Source organism: Myotis daubentonii, chromosome 6 (genome assembly GCF_963259705.1).
Source record: "Myotis daubentonii chromosome 6, mMyoDau2.1, whole genome shotgun sequence".
Classification (NCBI taxonomy): Eukaryota; Metazoa; Chordata; class Mammalia; order Chiroptera; family Vespertilionidae; genus Myotis; species Myotis daubentonii.
In genome coordinates this window covers 64,265,346-64,289,085 of record NC_081845.1, presented here as the reverse complement: position 1 = coordinate 64,289,085, position 23,740 = coordinate 64,265,346, and the positions used below count along the sequence as shown (strand labels likewise).

The window sequence follows — 23,740 nt, the reverse complement described above, 5'->3', positions numbered from 1 at the left end:
GGACAGGAATGTGAAGGCAACTTACTCGTAGAGGTGCTCGAAGCAATCATTGTTCCTGAGCTGGTGTGCAGGACTTCTCTGTTCAGGGAAGCCATTGCTGTTTGTTCTGCCCTGGTGATTCCCAGAGACCTTGCCCCTCCCAATTTACAACTCCACCCAAGCTGTGTGCATCGGATTTTGCATATGAATGGCCTGGCCTTTTGCCTAAAACAAACTGTACCTGGGTCAGAGAGTCCCAGAGATTTCAAAAGAACGCCCAATACCTGGTAGCAGCAGTGGCCTTGCGCCACAGCTGGGCCTCATCTGGGCACTTCCAAACTCCATACAAAGAAGAGGAATCTGCAGATGTCTCTGTAGCTCCGGCTGAGTGGCCCCAGACAGTGGTTGACCTTGCAACTCCCTGGAGATGATAACGGATTACAACTCTTCACATCCATAAGAGACACACTCAAGGGGCAGACTCAGTGACGACCAAAGCCCTGCTGAAGAAAGTCCTGCCCCATAAGGGTGTCTCCTATGCAACAGATCTTCCAGTGTAGACAAAGCTGGTCACCAAAGCCAATTGGCCTGGAGGTCAATTCCTCCCAGTGATATCAATAGCAATCAAGGGTTAACTACAACAAGACTGTGCAAACATCCTACAAAGGGGTGCACCAAGAGCGTCCACCTCAAGCGACTGGGGAGGCTGAGCCACTGGGCCCTGTAGGACACCAACCACACAAGGCCACTCTAACAACTCAAGGAGACTTATCAGCTACCCAGTACATAGAAACAAACACAGGGAAGCAGCCAAAATGCGGAGACAAAGAAACAAGTCACAAATGAAAGAAATGGATGAAAGCAAAATACTGGATATAGAGTTCAAAAACACGGTTATAAGGTTACTCAAGAATTTTCTAGAAACCTCTGAGAAATTTAGTGAGACCCTCAAGGATATGAAAAAGGAGCAATCAGAAATTAAGCATACACTGACTGAAATAAAGAATAATATACAGAGATCCAACAGCAGACGAGAGGATCCCAAGAATCAAATCAAAGATTTGAAATATGAAGAAGCAAACACCCAACCAGAAGAGCAAAAAGAAAAAAGAATCCAAAAATATGAAGATAGTGTAAGGAGCCTCTGGGACAACTTCAAGCATACTAATATCCAAATTATGGGGGTGCCAGAAGAAGAGAGAGCAAGATATTGAAAACATATTTGAAGAAATATTGACAGAAAACTCCCTCTACCTGGTGAAAGAAATAGACTTACAATCAGGAAGCACAGAGAACCTCAATCAAGAGAAATCTAAAAATCAAGTGAATAAAAAATCTGAAGAACAGAATAAACTGGTGAATATAACAGAATCAGAGGCATAGAAAGGGAGTGGACTGACAATTCTCGGTGGGGAGGAGGGGATGTGAGGGGTACAGGAAGAGATTGGACAAAAATCTTACACCCATGGACGAGGACAATGGGAGGGGATAAGGGCATGGGGTGGGGTGGGAACTGGGTGAAGGGAAGCTATGGGGGGAAAAAAGGAACAACTGTAATAATCTGAACAATAAAGATTTATTTAAAAAAACAAAAAACATGGGAGGCAATAGCTTTATCAACTTTGCTCAGAAAAATTTCCATTCCATAATCAATACTGAACCCAATCCCTGCTGGCTGGCAAAAATATGAGAAAAATAGATGAGAGGGTTTAATGGCATCACTATTTCTAAAAAACTATCTAAAACATGGCCAATAAGTACTTGAGTACTCGCTAGGGCATAGCATGTATTATACAGGTTAGTAGCCATCTCATTGTAAATGTAGCATAGCATAAAAAATTTACTGCCAACACTAAGGCAGGAAACTCCCCTTGATAAATTTCTTACCTTGAAAAACTTGCAGAATATATGAAAATGGCAGCATATGTGGCAGTTGCTAAGTTGATCATGCTTATAGGGCCCACAGCAAAAAGGGAAATAAGTGAAGGTACTGCAATGCTTTAAAAAAAAAAAAAGGCCAACAGAGTAGGTTGGAGGAGCCAGTGAAAGAAGGATCATGTGAGAGAAATCTGACCTATTTTTAACTCTAATTGTAGGCTTATGCACATATTTTTTCCTTCTTCATCTTTAAAATCTTTATTGTTGAATTACAGACGCTGCCCTGTTTCCTCTCTCATTGCCCTCCTCCACCCTGATCCCAACCTGCCCTAGGTTTTCATCACCCTATTGTCTGTGTCCATAGGTAATGCATATGTACATATAAGTTCTTTGGTTAATCTCTTCCCTCCTTCCCTCTGAGATTCATCAGTCTGTTCTAGGTTTACATGACTCTGGTTCTGTTTTATTCATCAGTTTATTTTGTTCATTAGATTTCTTGTTTATTTTGATTTTTAGATTCCATTGTTGCCATTTTATTGTTCATATTTTTTTATCTCCTTTTTCCTTTTTTTTTTTTTTTTTAAAGAATTGGGCCTAACTCAGACCTTTCAACCCTATTTTTTTTAAATATATTTTTATTGATTTCAGAGAGGAAGGAAGAGGGAGAGATAGATAGAAACATCCATGATGAGAGAAGAATCATGGATGGCTGCCTCCTGCAAGTCCCCCACTGGGGATCGAGCCCACAACCCGGGCATGTGCCCTTGACCGGAATCGAACCTGGGACCTTTCAGCTCGCAGGCCGACGCTCTATCCACTGAGCCAAACCAGCTAGGGCTCCTTTTTCCTTTTCTTAAAGAATACCCTTCAACATTTCATGTAATACTGGTTTGGTGGTGGTGAACTCCTTTAGCTTTTTCTTGTCTATGAAGCTCTTTATCTCCAGTGGTTCTCAACCTTCCTAATGCTGCGACCCTTAATAGTTCCTCATGTTGTGGTGACCCCCAACCATAAAATTATTTTCGTTGCTACTTTATAACTGTAATTTTGCTACTGTTATGAATCGTAATGTAAATATCTGATATGCAGATGTATTTTCATTGTTCGTAACCCACAGGTTGAGAACCACTGAATTCTAAGCGATAAAGCTGGGTAATCTTGGTTGTAGGTCCTTGGTTTTTATCACTTTTGAATATTTCTTGCCAGTTCCTTCTGGCCTGCACAGTTTCTGTTGAAAAATCAGCTGATCAATGTATGGGTGCTCCCTTATAGGTTACTAACTGCTTTTCTTTCACTGCTTTCAGATTCTCTCTTTGTCTTTAACCTTTGGTGTTTTAATTATGATGCATCTTGGTGTGGGCCTCTTTGGGTTCCTCTTGCTTGGTACTCTCTGCACTTCCTGGACTTGTACGTCTATTTCTTTCACCAGGCAGGGAAGTTTTCTGTCATTATTTCTTCAAATAGGTTTTCAATTTCTTGTTCCCTTTCTTCTCCTTCTGGCATACCCATGATGCGAATGTTGGTACCCTTGAAGTTGTCCCAGAGGCTCCTTACACTATCTTCATATTTTTCGATTCTTTTTCTTTTTGCTCTTCTAATTGGGTATTTTTTACTTCCTCATATCCCAAATCACTGATTTGATTCTCTGCATCCTCTACTCTACTGTAAATTATCCTTCATTTTTTAAAAAATATATTTCTTTATTGATTTCAGAGAGGAAGGGAGGAGTGATAGAAACATCAATAGTGAGAGAGAATCATTGATTGGCTGCCTCCTGCACACCCCCCACTGGGGATCAAGCCTGCAACCCAGGCATGTGCCTTGGCTGAAATCAAACCTGGGACCCTTCAATCTTCAGGCTGATGCTCTATCCACTGAGCCAAGCCAGGCAGGGCTCCTTCATTTTTGACTGGTCCTTTTTCATGTCTTTGATGTTCTCACTAATTTCCTTGAAATTCTCACTAAGTTCCTTAACATTCTCACTAAATTCCTGGAAGCTTTCATTAGGTTCCTTGCGCATCCTTATAACCATTGTTTTGAACTCTGTATCTAGTAGTGTGCTTGCTTCCATTTCATTTATTCTTTTTCTTGACATTTCTTCTGCTCTTTCATTTGTGACATGTTTGTCTCCCCAGTTTGGCTGCTTCCCTGTGTTTGTTTCTATGTATTAGGTAGAGCTGCTGTTTCTCCTGGAATTGGTAGAGTGACCATATGTAGTGTGTCCTGTAGGGCCCAGTGGCTCAGCCTGCCCAGGCACCTGAGCTGGGCATTTTAGGTGTGCCCCTGTGTGGGCTGTGTGCACTGTCCTGTTGTAGTTGAGCCTTGATTGCTGTTGGCATTATTGGGAGGAACTGACATCCAGGCCAATTAGCTGTGAGGACCAGTTGTGACTACAGCAGAAAAACTGCTGTGCAGGAGAAACCCTTATGGAGCAGGACTTGCTTCAGTGGGGCTTTGGTGCTCACTGAGTCTGCCCCTTGAGTGTGTCACTGGTGGATGTGGTAGAGTTGTAATCTAGTGTGGTCTGAAGCTGTCCCCTGGGTGTATTGGCTCTGGGGATTCCTGGAAGGTACAAAGTCAGCCACTGACTATGCCCCACCTGGGGCCACCCGGCATGAGTTGGAGAGCATCTGCAGATGGCTGCTATTTGTGTTGGGCTTGGAGGTGCCGAGGAGAGGCCAAGCTGTGAACCTTGGCAAGCTGCTGTTAGTGCTGAGCCAGGGGTCAACTTATCAAGAGGTATGGGGCAAACTGAGATCAGCTGCTACTTGTTTGAGAGATTTTAGGAAAGTCTGGAGTCTGATCCAGGACAGGCCATTTGAATGGAAAAGCCACTACAAATAGCTTAGGTGGGCTGCAAATTGGGTGGGGCAGGATCTCAGGGAATCAGCAAGGTGGGATGAACAGTATGAGCAAGGTTGATGGAGACTAAGATATGGCAACTGCCTTTCAGCATTGTGGCATGGGAGGTCTCAGCAGAGGAACAATGACATCTGTCACCACTTTTGTCTGGGAGAAAGCTGTCTCCCAGTTCTTGCTCTAATGCCAGACAATTTATTTCCTCCCTGGAAAAATTCTGTCCTTGGATTTTTTCAAGCTACTGCCTAAGTGCTAGAGCTCAGAGGAAGTAAGTCTGAGTAAGTCCATGCTTGGGCCCTTTAAGAGGAACTGTTAGGGGGCAGAAATAGAATATTGGAGACTAGCTATAATTATAAAAGTATTAACCATGTTCTGTTAACCTTGATTATTTTGTTCTAATTAAATGAAGCACATTCTAACCTAGCTAGGAGTTGTATGTCCCAGGGACCTAGGAGTCAACCTTGGACCTAGGAATCAATCTTGGAATGCAGTCCACTCTCATTGGAGAACTGCTTATTATCATGGAAAATTAGCAACCTTATTAACTAAACAAAGGAGTCCCACCCCAGCCTACATTGCCTACTTCCCCATGCCTGTAATACCCATTCTGCATACCCATTCTTATTTCTTTTGCCTACTTCCCCATATAAGTTTTGTCCTACCCAATATAAGCAACTGGCTTATGGGGGGGGGGGGGTGGGAGGAGGTACAGAGCAGATTTTCATGGATGAACTGCTGCTCTCCCATACTGCTGGCATTATTGGAATAAATGCACATATATGATTCACCCCTGTCTCTGTTTAATTGGCTCAAGTAGTGACAGATAGTCCAGACCCCTTGGTTGTCCAGTTTCAGAACTGCATGGGACTCCAGCAGCCTCCATGTCACTCAGCCACAATCCCTGCTGGTTTTTACAGCCAGAAGTTATGGGGACGTCTATTCCCAGCTTTGAAACCCTGGGCTGGGGGCCTGGTGTGGGGCAAGGACCCCTATCTCCTCCAAGGTGGGGGTACCTCCACACTCAAGATGTCCCTCCGAATTAAATAAACTCCAGATGCGGGTGTCAAACCAGCCTGTTCCAGGCCTCCGCTCCTCCTACCAGTCTCAATGTGGTTTCTTCTTTAACTCTAATTGTAGAGCTTCCATTCACCAGATTTCAAGTGGTTCTGAATGATGGTTGTTCTGAATTTTAGTTGTAATTTTTAAAAAATATGTCTTTATTGATTTTAGAGAAAGGGAGGGAGAGAGATAGAAACATCAATGATGAGAATCATTGATCAGCTAGCTGCCTTGTGCATGTCCCACACTGGGGATTAAGCCTACAACGTGGGCATGTGCCCTGACCAGGAATAGAACCATGACTTCCTGGTTCATAGGTCAACGCTCAACCACTGAGCCACTCTGGCTGAGCTAGTTGTAATTTTGATGTGGTTGTGGGAGGATGCGAGTACTGAGTTTACCTGCATCACCATCTTGCTTCCTCTATCTCCTTTTTTCTACTTTTATTGAGTCTCCTACTCAGAAATCCTGATGTTTTCACTGACCTAGCCTCCAACAATAATACATTATTCAGAGTACCAAGGTTTTGGTACTTATTTGGACTGAAGCATTAATAAGTAGGCCATAACTATACTTAGATATATAATATACTACAATCCAACTCACTTTTCCATAAACGCTCACACACTTAAACAACTGCTATCATTTTTACTCTTTCAAGATTTACATCTCTTAACAGGGAAGTTTTCATCTGTTTTTCAGGACTACAGCTATCAGATTATGGCAGCACTGCCAGTTAGATCCAGACCCATGAAAACTGCATTTCCAGACTCCATTCATGGTGTCTGTTATTGAAATCTAGACACATTTGCTCTCTGCTCCAACCAAATAGGCAGTGGTCTGGTTAAGGACAGTCTGAATATTGCAAGGCATGTTTAATAGGAGAACACTTTTTTTTAAATAATCATTTTGTGTTGGACAATAATACAGAGAAGTCTGGATGGGGACTCATAATCTAGAAATTTTGGCTATTAGACTGTATGACTTTGAGTAATTTACAGTAAGAAAAATCTACATTTAGATACAGTCTGCTTTGCAAAGTTCATTATCTACTTTAGCAGGAGTGACAAGGTGCAATTTATGGTTTAAAGAACTTCTCTGGTTGCTGTATGGAGATTACAAAGGAGAGAAGTGTGAATCATTGTAGGGAATGCAGACACAGGGAGATTACTTAGGAACTACTGTATTTTTCTGGGTAAGGGATGAAAGTGGCTTAAACTAGAGTAGAGCAGGGGCAATGGAGAGAAATGGGCAGATTTGAGATATGTATTAGATATGGGATGAAAAAAGGGGAGGAATGAAGTTACTATTCTCTTACTCTAAATAATATTTTATGCTATTCTGATTTGTATTGCTATTACCCCATTACATCCTTATTTAGTTACTTTTTTATTGTATATTATTAGTTTCTTCCATATGTTCCTTGATTTGGACTCTGACATACCTTATCATTTGATTAAGATGTGAGGCTAAAAGCTTGGGAAGTGAATTATTTCAAATTATTAGTGACTAGAGGCCCGGTGCACAAAAATTTGTGCACTCGGTGGGGGGAGGTCCCTCAGCCTGGCCTGTGCCCTCTTGCAGTCTGGGACCCCTCAGGGGATGACCACCTGCTGGCTTAGGCCTGCTGCCCGGGGGATTGGGCCTAAGCTGGCAATCAGACATCCCTCTGGCAGCCCGGCAGCCCTCGGGGGATGTCCACTTGCCAGCAGGGAGCAGACCTAAGCTGCAGTAGGACATCCTTAGCACTGCTGAGGAGGCGGGAGAGGCTCTCACCACCACCGCTACACGGGCAGCCATCAGCCTGGCTTGAGGCTGATCAGAGCTCCCCCTGTGGGAGAACACTGACCACCAGAGGGCAGCTCCTGCATTGAGCATCTGCCCCCTGGTGGTCAGTGTGTGTCATAGTGACCAGTCATTCCCAGTCTTTCTGCTGTTAGGGTCAGTTTGCACATTATCCTTTTACTATATAGGATAGAGGCCTGGTACACGGGTGGGGGCCGACTAGTTTGCCCTGAAGGGTGTCCCGGATCAGGGTGGGGGTTCCTACTGGGGTGCCTGGCCAGCCTGGATGAGGGGCTGAGGGTTTTCAGGCTGGCCAAGCCTGCTGGCGACTGAAGCTCCCAGCCTCTCCTTTTTTTCTTTATTCTGGGATTTATTTACCTTCTATAAATGAAACTTTGTTGCCACTCCAGCTCTGACGCCACGGCGTGCTGAAAGCAGGTATCTGGGGTTTGTTTAGCTTCTATAATTGGAACTTTGTTGCTTAGAGTGGAGCTCAGAGCCTGGCCGCAGCAGGGAGGAAGCTTGGCTTCCTCCATCACTGGAGCAAGCAAGCCTCCTGCTTGCTTCAGCTGCATGGCTGCCGGCCGCCATTTTTGTTGTTGGTTAATTTGCATATCTTGCTGATTAGCCAATGGGAAGCGTAGCAGAGGTAGGGTTAATTTCAATCTTTGTCTATTATTAGATAGGATACTACTTGAAAATATGACGTAGAAGTTGTGGTTCACACTACTTCAACTTTTGGGGGCATGGTCAATAATTAGAAAATAAAAACCCAACACAGATGCCACAAAGTATATGACTATGAGGTTTTAAGAAATATCAAAGATAGATGGTTCATATCTTTATAAAAATGGTTGTTGATTAGAAGTCAGAAAAATTTTATTTCAAAAAAGTATGGTGATAAAGCAAAATGTGCTTATGAATTTGGATAATGTTTGAAATTGGTCCAATGAAAGCATGCTTGCATGACAAAAAGAACATAATATCCACTGAGCATCTGACACACTGAAATCAAGTTCAAAGCAAAATCATGCTTGCATATTGAACAGAGCACCCACCAAAGCAAACATCAGCTTCTCAAATATGATTTAAACTTAGGAAATGTGTAGTGGGTGTAACTGAAAGAAAACGGGCTAATTTAGAATGAAGCAGGTGTGGGAATGAACCTCAGTTCTGATTTTCACTGGCTGTGTATCTTTGGGGAAGTTAAGTTTTCATTCTCACGTTTTTCAGCTTGAAAATGAGGTGACCACCATCCACCTCACTGAGTTTTGTGTGATTAAATAAACTACTGTAGAGCGGTATAGTCGGCATGCAGTAAAAGTGAGTTCCTTTCCTGTTGACCCTGGAGAAAGTTATACCAATAAGACATATGTGTGTAACAAGGGACAAAAGAATTACATTAATCTGCGTGTGGTGTGGGGGAGGGGGGAGGGAGGGAATCAGGGAAGTCCTCTTGGAGAAAGTACATTTGCACTGAGTCTTTGCCAATGAGCAAAAATTCACCAGACATATTAGAGGAGGTAGAACAATGTAAGCAAAAACAGCAGTATGTACAGAAGTGAGGAAATGAGAAAGTCAAGCAAAGGGAGAGAAGAAAACTACAAATAATTTGATGTGGCTGGACTATGGTACTATAATAACTGTGAGGGGGACAGTGGGTATTGAGTTTTATAACAAAAAGTAATAACTAATATTTATTGAGTATTACTAGGTTCCTGTCACTACACTAGTCCAAGTGTGTTTGCTTATATAAAGATTAACTGAGCCCTAGCTTGTGTGCCTTAGTTGGTTGAGCATTGTCTCATGCACCAAAAGGTCTCTGGTTTGTTTCCTGGTCAGGGCACAAGAGAGTAGAGGTGTAAAGTTCCCAGTGAAACATACAAGATTGCCAAGTGCATAGATACCCATACAAAACTGGCAGGAGCAATCTGTCCTAGTGTGTGACCTTTAAGAATTTCACACCTGTGCTCAGAGGTAGTCACTGGGAAAGAAGACATGGCACTGAGATGGAGGTCGTAACAACACAAAGGACAAGGGAATCTCGAGTACTGGCAAGAAAATAGAATATAAAAGCTCTATACAGTGGTTCTCAACCTTCCTAATGCCGCGACCCTTTAATATAGTTCCTCATGTTGTAGTGACCCCCAACCATAAAATTATTTTCGTTGCTACTTCATAACTGTAATTTTGCTACTGTTATGAATCGTAATGTAAATATCTGATATGCAGGATGTATTTTCATTGTTACAAATTGAACATAATTAAAGCATAGTGATTAATCACAAAAACAGTATGTAATTATATATGTGTTTTCCGATGGTCTTAGGCGACCCCTGTGAAAGGGTTGTTCGACCCCCAAAGGGGTCACGACCCACAGGTCGAGAACCGCTGATCTATGAGGACAGGAGGAAAGGAAGTCATTAGACATGTAGAAGTCCAGAGAACTGAGGGGACATGGTGTTGGATGAGAAGTCACTCAAGAAAATGGCAAGAAATACTGTAGAAGATGGAGGGGTGTCAGATGGCAAACCTTTGATAAATGAAGCAAAGTGCCAGGAAGTGGGTACAAGACACAAAAATGTAGGGCAAAAGTGATCTAGACCAAAGGCATTGAGAGTGCAGGGGTACTTGTCCAGAAGCATTAATGTGGAATAAGGAGGCATCAATTTCATCAATTAACACAAGGCAAGAGAAAATTGAAAATGACCACTTTTTGAGAGAGCAGTGGAAAGTGAGAGTGGTATGCTCAGAAGCCAGGTTCCTGTTGAAGAGAGAAGGCACAGGTGGTCAGGCAAGACTGGTGAAAACCCGAGTATGTCAAGCATTTATTCACTGTGGAAGGATTTGCTAGTGGGGAGGTGTGGGCCTGGATGAGAAGCATGTAAATACTTAACAGGGAAAGGCTGAGACTGAGGTGGAAAACCCTTGGCGAGGGGCACTGACCTATGCAAAGATGAAGGCTTTCTCTAGATGAGGGTGGGAACTGGATCTAGTGAGCCTCCGTGGCCAGGGAATTACATTTAAAAAGATTTCCTATCTAAATGGATACCATAGCTTTGCTTTCTTTTTTTTAAAATTTTTTTATTGTTTTATTGCTTAAAGTATTACAAAGAGTATTACATATGTCTTCTTTTTTCCCCCGCCCTTGACAATCCACTGGCCTCCCCTACACCTCAGTGTCTTATGTCCATTGGTTATGCTTATATGCAGGCATACAAGTCCTTCGGTTGATCTCTTACCCCTCCCCTCCTGCCCCTCAACCCTCCCTGGCCTTCCCGCTGCAGTTTGACAGTCTGTTCGAGGCAGCCCTGCCTCTGTATCTATTTTTGTTCATAAGTTTATAATGGTCTTTATTATCCAGAAATGAGTGACATCATGTGGTATTTTTCCTTCATTGACTGGCTTATTTCACTTAGCATAATGCTCTCCAGTTCCATCCATGCTGTTGCAAATCGTAAGAGTTCCTTCTTTTTTATAGCAGCATAGTATTCCATCGTGTAGATGTACCAGTTTTCTAATCTATTCATCTACAGATGGGCACTTAGGCTGTTTCCAGATCTTAGCTATGGTGAATTGTGCTGCTATGAACATAGGAGTGCATATATCCTTTCTGATTGGTGTTTCTGGCTTCTTGGGATATATTCCTAGAAGAGGGATCACAGGGTCAAATGGGAGTTCCATTTGTAGTTTTTTGAGGAAACTCCATACTATCTTCCATAGTGGCTGCACCAGTCTGCATTCCCACCAGCAGTGCACAAGTGTTCCTTTTTCTCCACATCCTCTCCAGCACTTGTCATTTGTTGATTTGTTGATGATAGCCAGTCTGACAGGTGTGAGATGGTACCTCATTGTTGTTTTGATTTGCATCTCTTGGATGATTAGTGACTTTGAGCAAGTTCTCACATGTCTCTTGGCTTTCTGAATGTCCTCTCTTGAAAGGTGTCTATTTAGGACCTTTGCCCATTATTGATTGGGTTGTTTATCTTCCATTTGTTAAGTTGTATGAGTTCCCTATAAATGTTGGAGATTAAACCCTTATTGGTGATAACATTGGCAAACATGTTTCCCACGCAGTGGGCATTCTTGTTGTTTTGTTGATGGTTTCTTTTGCTGTGTAGAAGCTTTTTATTTTGATGTAGTCCCATTTGTTTATTATCTCTTTAGTTTCCATTGCCCTAGGAGCTGTATCAGTGAAGAAATTGCTTCGGCATATGTCTGAGATTTTGTTGCCTTTGGATTCTTCTAGTATTTTTATGGTTTCCCATCGTATATTTAAGTCCTCTATCCATTTTGAGTTTATTTTTGTGTATGGTGTAAGTTGGTGGTCTAGTTTCATTTTCTTGCATGTATCTGTCCAATTTTCCCAACACCATTTATTGAAGAGACTATCTTGACTCCATTGTATGTTCTTGCCTCCTTTGTCAAATATTAATTGAGCATATGGGTTCGGGCCGATTTCTGGGCTCTCTATTCTATTCCATTGATCTATATGTCTGTTCTTGTGCCAGTACCAGGCAGTTTTGAGAACAGTGGCTTTGTAATACAGCTTGATATCTGGTATTGAGATCCCACCTACTTTGTTCTTTCTCAGGATCGCTGCAGCTATTCGGGGTTGTTTTTTATTCCAGATGAATTTTTGGAGAGTTTGTTCTAGGTCTTGAAATATGTCGTTGGTATTTTAATGGGAAGTGCATTGAATTTATAGTTTGCTTTGGGTAGTATGGACATTTTAATGATGTTGATTCTACCAATCCAAGAACATGGTGTGTTCTTCCATCTGTTTATGTCTTCCTCTATCTCTTTTTTCAACGTCCTGTAGTTTTCTGAGTAGAGGTCTTTTACCTCTTTAGTTAAGTTTATTCCTAGGTAGCTTAATTTTTTTGGTGTGATGGTAAATGGGATTGTTTTTTTAGTCTCTCTTTCTGTAAGTTCACTATTGGTGTATAGAAATGCCATAGATTTCTTGGCGTTTATTTTGTGTCCTGCTACATTGCCGAATTCATTTATTAAGTCTAATAGTTTTTTGATGGAGTCTTTAGGGTTTTTTATGTATAATATTATGTCATCTGCAAATAAGGACAGTTTTTCTTCTTCTTGTCCAATTTGGATGCCTTTTATTTCTTGTCTAATTGCAATGGCTAATACTTCCAGTACTATGTCGAACAGGAGTGGTACAAGTGGGCATCCCCGTCTTGTTTCTGTTCTTAGGGGAAATGGTGTTAGTCTTTGTCCATTGAGTATGATGTTGGCTGGGGTTTGTCATGTATGGCTTTTATTATGTTGAGGTATGATCCTTCAATTCCCATCTTGCTGAGAGTTTTTATCAAAAATGGGTGTTGAATTTTGTCAAATGCTTTTTCTGGATCAAATGATATGATTATGTGGTTTTTTTCTTTCAATTTGTTTATGTGATGTATCACGTTTATTGATTTTCAGATATTGTACCATCCTTGCATCCCTGGAATAAATCCTACTTGGTCATGGTGTATGATCTTTTTGATGTACTGCTGGATCCAATTTGCTAAGATTTTGTTGAGGATTTTGGCATCTATGTTCATGAGGGATACTGGCCTGTAATTCTCTTTTATTGTGTTGTCTTTACCTGGTTTTGGTATTAGGGTGATGCTGGCTTCATAGAATGAGCTTGGAAGTGTTCCTTCTTCTTGAATTTTTTGTAGTAGTCTGAGGAGGATAGGTTTTAGTTCTTCCTTGAATGTTTGGTAAAACTCCCCTGTGAAGCCATCTGGCCCTGGGCTTTTATTTGCTGGAAGCTTTTCGATGACTGCTTCAATTTCTTCCATAGTTATTGGCCTATTGAGATTTTTAGATTCTTCCTGATTGAGTTTTGGAATGTTGTATTTTCTAGGAATATGTCCATTTCCTCCAGGTTGTCTAGTTTGTTGGAGTAGAGTTGTCCATAGTATTTTTTAACAGTCATTTGTATTTCTGCAGGGTCTGTTGTTATTTCGCCTCTATCATTTCTGATTTTGTTTATTTGGGTCCTCTCTCTTTGATTCTTGGTGCGCCTGGCTAGAGGTTCATCAATCTCGTTTATCCTTTCAAAGAACCAGCTCTTGGTTTCATTGATTTTCTGTATTGTTTTTTTGGTCTCTATGTCATTTATTTCTGCTCTAATCTTTATTATCTCCTTCCTTCTGCTCACTCTGGGCTTTTCTTGTTGCTCTCTAATTCTTTGAGCTGTAGATTTAGATGATTTACTACCATTTTTTCTTGTTTGTTGAGATAGGCCTGTAGAGCTAGAAACTTCAGGACTGCTTTCATTGTTTCCCATAGGTTTTGGATTGTTGTGTTTTCACTGTCATTAGTTTCCAGTATGTTTTTAATTTCTTCTTTGATCTCATTGGTAACCCAATCAATATTTAATAACATGGTATTTAGCTTTGAAGTGTTTGAGAATTTTGGGTTGTTTTTATTGTAGTTTATTTCTAATATTATGGCCTTGTGGTCTGAGAAGATGCTTGGTATGATTTCAGTCTTCTTGAATTTGGGGAGACTTTGTTTGTGACCCAATATTTGGTCTATTTTTGAATATGTCCCATGAGCACTTGAGAAGAACGTGTATTTCGTGGCTTTGGGGTGAAATGTTCTGAAGATGTCAATTAAGCCCATCTGATCTAGTGAGTCATTTAGGATTGCTGTTTCTTTGCCGATTTTTTGTCTAGAGGATTTATCCAGTGATGTCAATGGTGTATCAAAGTCCCCTAGTATGACTGTATTGTTGTCGATCTCTCCCTTGATATCTTCCAGGAGTTTTTTTTTATGGATTTGGGTGCTCCTGCATTGGGTGCGTATGTTTATCAGGGTTATATCCTCTTGTTGTATTGATCCCTTTAGTATTATGAAGAGTCCTCCCTTATCTCTTGTTATGGCCTTCACTTTGAGGTCTATTTTGTCCGATATAAGTATTGCTACTCCAGCTTTTTTTTCATTTCCATTTGCCTGAAAGATATTTTTCCATCCCTTCACTTTCAGTCTGTGTGAGTCCCTTCTTCTGAGGTGGGTCTCTTGTAGACAGCAAATGTATGGGTCATGTTTTTTTATCCATTCAGCCACTTGATGTCTTTTGATTGGAGCATTTAGTCCATTTACGTTTAAAGTTATTATTGAAAGGTACTTGTTTGTAGCCATTTCTATTTTTTGTGGCTGTTTTCTTTCTGAGCTTTTTATTTCTTCTGTTTACACTAGTCCCTTTAGTATTTCTTGATTTGCTGGCTTGGTGTTGATAAACTCCCTTCGCCTTTTTTGTTTTCTATGAAGCTTCTTATTTCCCCTTCAATTTTGAATGATAGCCTTGCCGGATAGAATATTCTTGGATTCAGTCCTTTGCTTTGCATCACTTTGTAGATTTCCATCCATTATTTTCTGGCCTGATGTGCTTCTGTTGAGAAATCATTTAATAATCTAATGGGAGATCCCTTGTATGTAACTTTCCGTCTCTCTCTTGCAGCCTTTAAGATTCTCTCTTTGTCCTGAACATTTGCCATGGTAATTATGATGTGTCTTGGTGTGGGTCTTTTCGGGTTCACCTTGTTTGGTACATTCTGTGCTTGTGTGACTTTTTTCTTCCCCACCTCAGGGACATTTTCTGATATTATTTCTTCAAATAGGTTTTCTAAGTCTTGTTCATCTTTCTGTTGTTCTGGCACCCCTATTATTAGTACGTTGTTTCGTTTCATGTTGTCCCATAGCTCCCTTAGGCTCTCCTCCTCTTTTAATTTTTTTCTCCAATTGCAGTTCAGTTTGGGTGTGGTTTGTTTCCCTGTCTTCCAATTTGCTAATTCGGTCCTTCGCTTCTCCTAGTCTACTGTTGAAACTTTCAATGGTGTTTTTTATTGCAGCTATATCTTCATTTCTTCTTGGTTCTTACATAATTTATTAATTTTTTCATCTGTTTCTTCTTGCTTCTTGCATAAGTTGTTGATTTTTTCCCTCCATCCGGTTTATGCATTCTAGGACCCTTAATCTGAATTCTTTTTCTGTCATGCTGCATGCCTCGGTTTCACTTAGCTACTTTTCTGGCGAGTCCTCCTTTTCTTTCCTTTGGGGGTTTCTTTGTCTACCCTGTTTGATCTCACCGACATATCTAGATGTTGAGTCGTTCAGTGGCTGCTCCTTGGGAGGGAGTGGCTGTGGTTGCTCCTTGGGCAGTTATGGTAGCAGCTGCTCCTCAGTTGGCAGGAGCTCTGGTGGTGGGTGCTTTTCACCGCTGTGGTGGCTCCTCTGGCTGGTAGGGGGAGGCTTCACACACAGCTGGTGTTCCTCAGACAGAAAAGGTGCTGATCACGAGGCTGCTGTTCCTTGGATGGGGCGGGCTACACACGCAGCTGCTACTCCTTGAACTGGGGCGGAGTGCTCATGTGGCTGCTGATCCTTGAATGGGGGCTGGCTGCACGCTGCTGTTGTTCCTCTGATGTGGTGGGCTGCTTGTGGGGCTACTGGTCCTAGGACCGGCTGCTGCTCGTTGGACAGGTGCTGGCTGTTGTGGCTCTGCTTCTCGGACCAGTGCGTAGAGCTGCCACTCCTTGGATGTGGGTGGTCTGTTTGTGTGGTTGCTGCTCCTCGGACCAGGGTGGGCTGCTGCTGCTCCTCGAATGGAGCCGGGCCACTCACACAGCTGTTGTTTCTCGGATTGGGCAGGATGCTTGTGCAGCTGCTGCTGCTTGGGCGAGGGCAAGATGCTTGCGCAGCTGCTGCTCCTCGGACTAGTGCAGGGTGTGGGCTGTGCGCAGCTGCTTCTCCTCGGATGGGGGCGGGCTGCGCAGGGCTGCCTCTCCTCAGACTTAGGAAGACTGCTCGTGCGGCTTCTGCTCCTCGGACAGGTTGAACTGCTCACGTGGTTGTTGTTCTTCAGATGGGGAAGCGGGCTGCTTACACAGCTGCTGCTCCTTGGACAGGGGCAGGCCACATGAGGCTGCTGCTCTTAGGCTCGAGGCAGGCTGCTCACAGGGTTGATGCTACCTGGACAAGAGTGTGCCGCTCACGTGTCTGTTGCTCATGTGGTTGAAAAAATAATGTGAACAGAAGTAGGAAATGAAGGAACAAACAAAAAAAAAGGAGAACAAAGAAAGAAAAAGAAAGCAACAAACAAAAAAAGGGGGGGAAAAGAAAAAAGAAAAAAAAAGCTAACAAAATAATAAAAAAATAAAATTGAAAAATTGAAATGTCATTCCTCTGGCTGGCTTAAGATCCCAGTTTTCTGGAATGTCTGTGATTCTGTTGTTGTTGTTGTTGCTGGGACTGAAAGCCCCTCTATAGGCCACACCCTGTTAACTCCCAGGGATTAATCAGATTATTTTAATCCTTCATCTCATTCAGGGTGGAATCTGGGTGTGGCTGTATTCCTTGCCTGGGGCCTGGAGGGAGGAATTATAGCTTCAGGAGAAAAAATGGCTGCCCAAGTTCTGGGCTCAGGGGTGACTCAGCACTCAATTTGCTGCCACCTCTCCTGGCCCCCCTTCTCTCCCCAGCCTCTCCCCAGATTCCACTCGTCTGCACCTTCTCCCGCTCTTCAGCACGGGTGAGTGTCTGTATCCGAAATGTCTTATAAATAGGGTTCAGTGAAAACAAACAAACAAACGCTGGCCACAGAAACAGGTAAGGCTGAGTCTCTGTAAGCTCCTCTCTTACCGGCACTGCATGGTGTCTGGTCAGCGCTTCAGGCTGCCCCTTTTAGGCTCAGTCCTCCGTAATTACAGAACCCAGATCTCAAATCCCCCAGCGCCAACAGTCCTGTGGATCTCCTTTCCAGTCAGTGGCTGTGCCTGTCCCAAGAGACGCGGCTGTGTGCCACGCAGTCTCCCTCTGACCCTCTGAGCTCAGAGGTCTGGCAAACTTTCCTGCCCAGATCCCTGGTTTTTACCTTTCCAGGGGAACTCTGCCCTTCCCGGCTGCAAAATGTCTCACCAGCTGAGTATACTTCCCCAATTCGGGGTGGGTGTTATTAGTTTCAGCTGCTCACTCCTTTGCTCTGGGCAAGACTTAGGACGTGCCTGTCTATTCCGCTGCCATCTTCTACAGTCCCATAAGCTTTGCTTTTAAAAAGGGTAATATTCGCCGAAACTGGTTTGGCTCAGTGGATAGAGTGTCGGCCTGCGGACTGAAAGGTCCCAGGTTCGATTCTGGTCAAGGGCATGTACCTGGGTTGCAGGCACATCCTCAGTAAGAGATGTGAAGGAGGCAGCTGATCGATGTTTCTCTCTTATTGATATTTCTATCTCTCTCCCTTCCTCTCTGTAAAAAATCAATAAACTATATTTATAAAAAAAGGGTAATCTTCAACTGGCCTTACCCTGCCTTATTAATTCCTCATAAATCCTTATGCCTTCCTAGCTCCCCAATCAATTTCCATTCATGGTTGCTGCTTACCAGCACATCATACCTTATATTTTAAGCTAGAAAATCACAAGTTCCTACAGAGCATGATAGTGAAGAATGGGGCCCTCATTTTGTGGATTCCTGCTTCTCTGAGCAATATAAAGTCCAAATGGTCTTTTTATTTATCATGATGATTATGATAATGATACTAATAGTAACTAATACCATGTGCCAAGCACTATTCTAAGCACTTTCTATTAGCTTATTTAATATTCACAATAACCCTATGAATCAGGTGTATTATTTTCCTTGACTTATGAATAAAGAAAACACGAGAGATTAGGTAACTCACACAAATAGTTAGTGGACCTGGGATTGGCAATTAGGCACTCTGGCTCCAAATCCATGCTCTGCCTTTAAGCACAAACAAATGTCTTAGAAGCCCTAAAGCTTATTTGCTCAACATGAATGAGCTCATTTTTGGTGCAACAGTATTTTGAAAATCCATTTAAGTATATATAAGTCACATCTCATTCATACAAAAATAAACTTTCAATTAGTGGAAAATGTGAGGAATAAAGAATTTTTATGTATGGGAGGGGACGCTTTGCTCTTCCTTACCTAATTCCCTCCCTTCTTTCTACCTAAATTAGCTAGAAAACTCCATAGACTTCCTGTTGTTTATGAGCATTGAGCCACCCTTCCCAAATCATTTCGGTGTGCATCTCTGAAATCCGCTGGCCTAAGTACTAAAGCAAATACTTGAGAGGCAAACCACAGTAGGGTTACGGAGAATTTTGTTATATCAACCTGAGAGGTATTAATTCTTAACACCAAAGAACTATATCCTAATTTTAGCTCCCTCAATAAAGAAACACTATACATAATTTAAAACCATGTCATCTTATTCCTAATGAAGTGGAAAACTTTCAATTTTGTTAAGGATCATGTAAAAATGAAGCATTTTGCAAACAAGAATTTCTCAAATATAACACAAATGTGGCAGTGTTGTGTTAAGGAAGGAGGATGGGACTAAAATTCAGAATTCAAGTTAGTCATTAATAGAGCTTCATGCAATCATTGGGAACTTAACTTCTTTGGCCCTCAGGTATCTATCTATCTATCTATCTATCTATCTATCTATCTATATATATATATATATATATATATATATATATATATATATATGGCTAAGTGACCGACTGTCCATCCGACTGACAAACCAGCCAGTACATATGATGCACGCTGGCAATTTAAAAATAAACATGCGCATGCACGATTCATATAAAGCTCTCGCTGGTGCCAATCACATGCGTGTGTTTTAATCTGTCATTGTCGATCGTGAATTTGGTTGACACTTCAATTATAGAGAAAGGGCGAATAGCGATATTAAAATATTTCTTCTAATTAATTTCCTTTCAATGTGCACAAATCCATGCACCGGGCCACTAGTTTATATATGAAAGCATGTGCCAGTAGGTGGTAATTGGTTTCTAAGGTCTGTTAAGTACAATTTTATGACTGACATTTATCAGCATTTCTCTTCTGAAAAACAAAACCATACACTTAAGCATAGATGAGGTACAGCTAATTCCATTATCAGTTTGTTCCAGAAACAAACATAAAAGATAAATAAAATGTATGCAAACATATGGGAAGAGAAATTTTTTAGGACTTCTAAAGACTTACTCCTTCAGGCACCATACCTAAAAAAACTAATTCTGAATTGTGGAAAAGTCTAGACTGTTTCATAATGTGACTAATGCCAGGCTCTCTAGCTTGACTGAGCCAGATTGGAGATTACTTATGGCAAACCCGACTTAGAGACCGTCTTATGGTAGTCGATGTTCTGATGTAAATCACCACCCCTCCCCTGCCTGCTGCTACATACTGGCTCCTGGAAGAGGCCATTGTCCTCAATCAGTCAAGCATGTAAAGCATTTGTAGCTAGGACCGGTCACTTAAAAGTACTTGTGACTATCCTGTCTTGTTCTGTATAATTCTCTGGCACATGCCAAGCAGTGCAGGGATCCATTTAGTCTTGCAACCGCCTTGTCACATATGCTCCCTTAATAAACTTCTAATTATCAGAGTGGAGTGGCAGCCTCATTCTCTGATCTTACTCTGCCCTGCATTTAGGGAGGTAGATTTTCAGGCCCAGGACCTTTCCCTGGGTCTGTATGTATTGATGTGGATGGGAAGCTTTTTTTCTAAACATCCTTACTTTCATGAAAGTGCAAAGTGAATATATATAGAACATAATTTAATGAAAAATGTATAAAAATCCATTGATAACATTTCATAAAAAGAAATGAAAAAGGGAAACAATTCATTTTTCAATTGCAATAAACTTAACAAAGGATGTGAAGAACTTATACACTGAAAACCACAAGGCATTATTATGAGAAACTGAAGAAGACAGAAAAAAATGAAAAGATATACTACCTGTTCATGGAATGGAAGAAACAAAGGAGAGAAAACAAATTCTTGAGGCATTCCAGGGCCTCTTGGAATGACCTAATAAAGCCAATTCTGGATGTCCTAAATTAAAATCAGTTAATAGAACTGAGGGCAACTACTGATCTACTTTCTGCTATTACAGATTAATTTTGCTTATTTTAGAACTTCATGCTGATGGAACCATATGTTAATATGGTAGCTTCTTTTGCTCAGTGTTTTTGAGATTTGTCCAGATTGTTATATGTGACAAGAGAAAAATTCTGAAATGTCCTAAATTAAAATAAACGAGGATGGAGGAGGAAGGTTAATCAATTAATAGAACTGGGGGCAAGAAACCAATGAAGACTGCTCATATTCCTAAATGTATGTTGAAGCTATGAATCAACTCCTAGGTGGCTATTTCATCTCATCTAAAAAGATAGCCCACCACCAGATAACTTGGCATGCTGCTTACGCATAAACTCTCTGGACTGTTGCCCACAACCAACCCAAAAGCAGTGTACACTTCTTCCTTATGGACAATACACCTATCCCCAAACTAGCCCTGCATCAGACCACTACCACCTCTGCCCCTTTATTTTTTCATCCCCAAAATCACTGCATAAAGGAGCCCTATCAATGCTAGGACAGCGGGCATGTCTGTTCTTCCCACCTAGCTCTATTGCTGATGGTTAAGATGGTATGTCCTAAGACCTGGTCCTTTTCCTGGTTAGCATATTGCTCAATAAACCCTTTCTTTCAGAAAAACTTTTGGCCTGGAAGGTTATTGTTTAACATGTATATTAGTAGTTTCCTTTTATTACTGAGCAGTATTCCATTGTAGGGACATACCACAATGTTTATCTGGTCACCTGTTGATGGATACCTAGGTCGTTGACAGTCTTTTATTATTATAAATAAAGCTGCTATATTATGGTAATATATGTTTAACTTTAAAATAAATTGCCAAACAGATCCCAATGTAGTTGTAACATTTTACACTCTTACCAGCAAAATGAGAGTTCTAGTTACTCCATGTCTTAGTCCACATTTGGTATCTTCAGCCTTTTAAATTTATTAGCAACTCTAGCGGGTACATAGTGACATAGTTGTGATTTTAATCTGCATTTTCTTGACAACTAATGATGTTTAATATTTGAGCTAAAATTTTATACACACGCGCACACACACACACACACACACACACAGAAATATCTCCTCCCAAATTGCAACAGACTTTAGTAGTCTCTAGGGAATATCTTTATTATGACCTTTATTTCTGTATTTCCATACTAGATTATTTTACAGAGGAAAACTATAGAAATCTAACATTATATGCCACAGGGGGTAAAAAATCAATTTATGGAACTAAGTCCAACTCCCAGTATTTACACGAACGTCCACCAACACAAGCTCCCAGCTGCCAGACGGCACTATAACGTTGCCACCTCTACGGCTGCCATCTGGGAACGTTAAATAAAAAAGACACTACAGGACTATACTCTTCTTGGTCAGGAAAAGTCAAATTTCTAATTCAGCTGTTTCTTATGCACACTTCTTTGCAACTACCGAAAGCACGCAAGCTGTTTTGCTCTGTAGTTTCAATTATTTTTAAAGAAGTTTCATTACAGAAATAGCAAAGAGCACAATATCTTCCCCCTCTCCCCCCGTTCAGGGAGGATGCGTTGTGAAGTATTCCCCGTTCCTATTTGTTGCAAGACCTCTGGCAAGTTACCTTGGAAGAGACTTTTATAGATATCCCTTGAGGATAGCCCAACTGATTCCTAACATAAATGTCAAGACGGAAATAACAGAGCGCAGCACTTTTTATCTCTTACCAAACAATTTCAAGATATGCGCTGGGTTATGCAATGATTTCCATCCGCGTCCTCACAAATATAAACCTCCTTTTTGGTCTCCCTTCCTCGCCCAAGGAGCTCTCCGACCACAAGCTGGCGGACGTGCAGCGGGAACCCGGAGGGACGGGGAGGAAGAGCCGGCAGCTCTGTCCGGCCGGTCCATTCGCAGGTTTCTCCCCCGGTTCGCTCTCACGCGGGGTCCTCCGCCCGCCCCTTGGCCTATTGGTCTCATTGATTGATAGATGCTCCCCCCGTTCATTCATTCTCCCGTGGGGTCCCCCTCTCGATACCACCCAACATCGCCGGCGGCGCCACTTGCCGAGGTCCCACCCAACCCGCGGCGGGACCTGGCCTCACGGTTCCCGCCCGCCCCCGGGGCCCAGAAGCGGGTCCCCCGGTCCTCGCGCCCCCTCACGCCTGGCTCTCCCCCACCCCGCCCGCCCCACAGACCCAGGGCGCGGGGCCTCGGGCCATCCCTGCGCCGAACGGCCGCCCGAAGCCCCCGGATCGCGCCGCGGCTCACCGGCCTCCGCCTGCGGGGCGCCCTGCAAGAGGGGTGTGCTGTCCGAGACCTTCTCGCCCTCGGGGGACTGGCCGGGAACCGGAGACCTCATGGCGTCTCCGGGGAGCAGGCGGCCGATCTACCGGCGCAGGGCAGCGCTCGGGCCGGACCGCCGAACCCCGGGGCAGCCCCCGGCCTGGCAACGCCCCTCAGCCCCGTCCGGTCGCCGCGGTCCCGCCCCGAGGCGGCCGCGCTGACTCCGCCCCCGCCGCCATCTTGGCTGTGGGCGACTGGGCAATGGGCAGCGGAATTCTGGGAGTTCGGCTGGGGGGCGGGGCCTGACGCACAATGCTCCGGTCGGTCCGCCCCCGGGCCGCCCTCCGGGGCCGCGGAGGAGTGGGAACTGGGGGCTGACGGAGGGCCCTGGGGTCGCGCGTGGTTAAGGAGAGTTTGGCTCGGATTTAGGAAGTGGATGGTGCACATTTGACGTTCATTTGTGGGTGGTAAATTGCCATGAGTATTAGCAGCCCTGTTGCTATGTACCTGTGGCCGCCTACTGTCCCTAAAGTAGCTTTGGAGAAGGAAAAAGGCAGCAGAAACCTGTTGAGTCCCGTGAAGTTCCCGATTGTGTAGGTCAAAGTAACCCAATGTCGGCAGTTTCATAGGATTCCACCCCTAGAATCCTCTGATAGGTGGGTGGTGTGCCCCCTGCCGGTCTGAGGTTCCCAGCAGCCTCCCCTGGTATTTGCTGACGCCGGAAGAGGAGCAAGAGGAACCGGCTTGTCTTGGGAGGCGGGTGGGGGCGAGGGTGGAACGGACCTGGGGCCTCTGTCCTGACCATCGGTTTTTGTGGGTAATAAAGACATGCAAGGAAAAGGAAAAAATACGTGGTAGGTGACCTTGGGGAGTTCATTGTGGCCAGGGAAGACTTGCAAGCCAGTCATTGAATAAACCAGATCAGAGGTTTGGTGAGGTCCAGGTCGAGAACAATGGGAAGGTCACCCTTGCCCCACAAGGAGGGCTGGGGTTTACGAAGATACCC

General features: G+C 43.0%; 1 protein-coding gene across 4 annotated transcripts in view; it reads right to left on the bottom strand.

Annotated features, from left to right (window-relative positions):
• SLC17A5 (solute carrier family 17 member 5) overlaps positions 1–22,935 on the bottom strand; it is an 83,795-nt gene extending 60,860 nt beyond the window's left edge. For 2 of the 4 annotated variants that reach the window (XM_059701173.1, XM_059701174.1), the window contains exon 1: positions 22,720–22,935. In XM_059701173.1, the coding sequence (XP_059557156.1) occupies positions 22,720–22,810 (91 nt within the window). In that variant the 5' untranslated portion in view covers positions 22,811–22,935. Of the gene's footprint in view, positions 1–25; positions 111–22,719 lie in introns of those variants that run through there. The other 2 variants (XM_059701170.1, XM_059701171.1) reach the window with 2 other exon arrangements.
• Between the last annotated feature and the right edge of the window lie 805 nt (positions 22,936–23,740).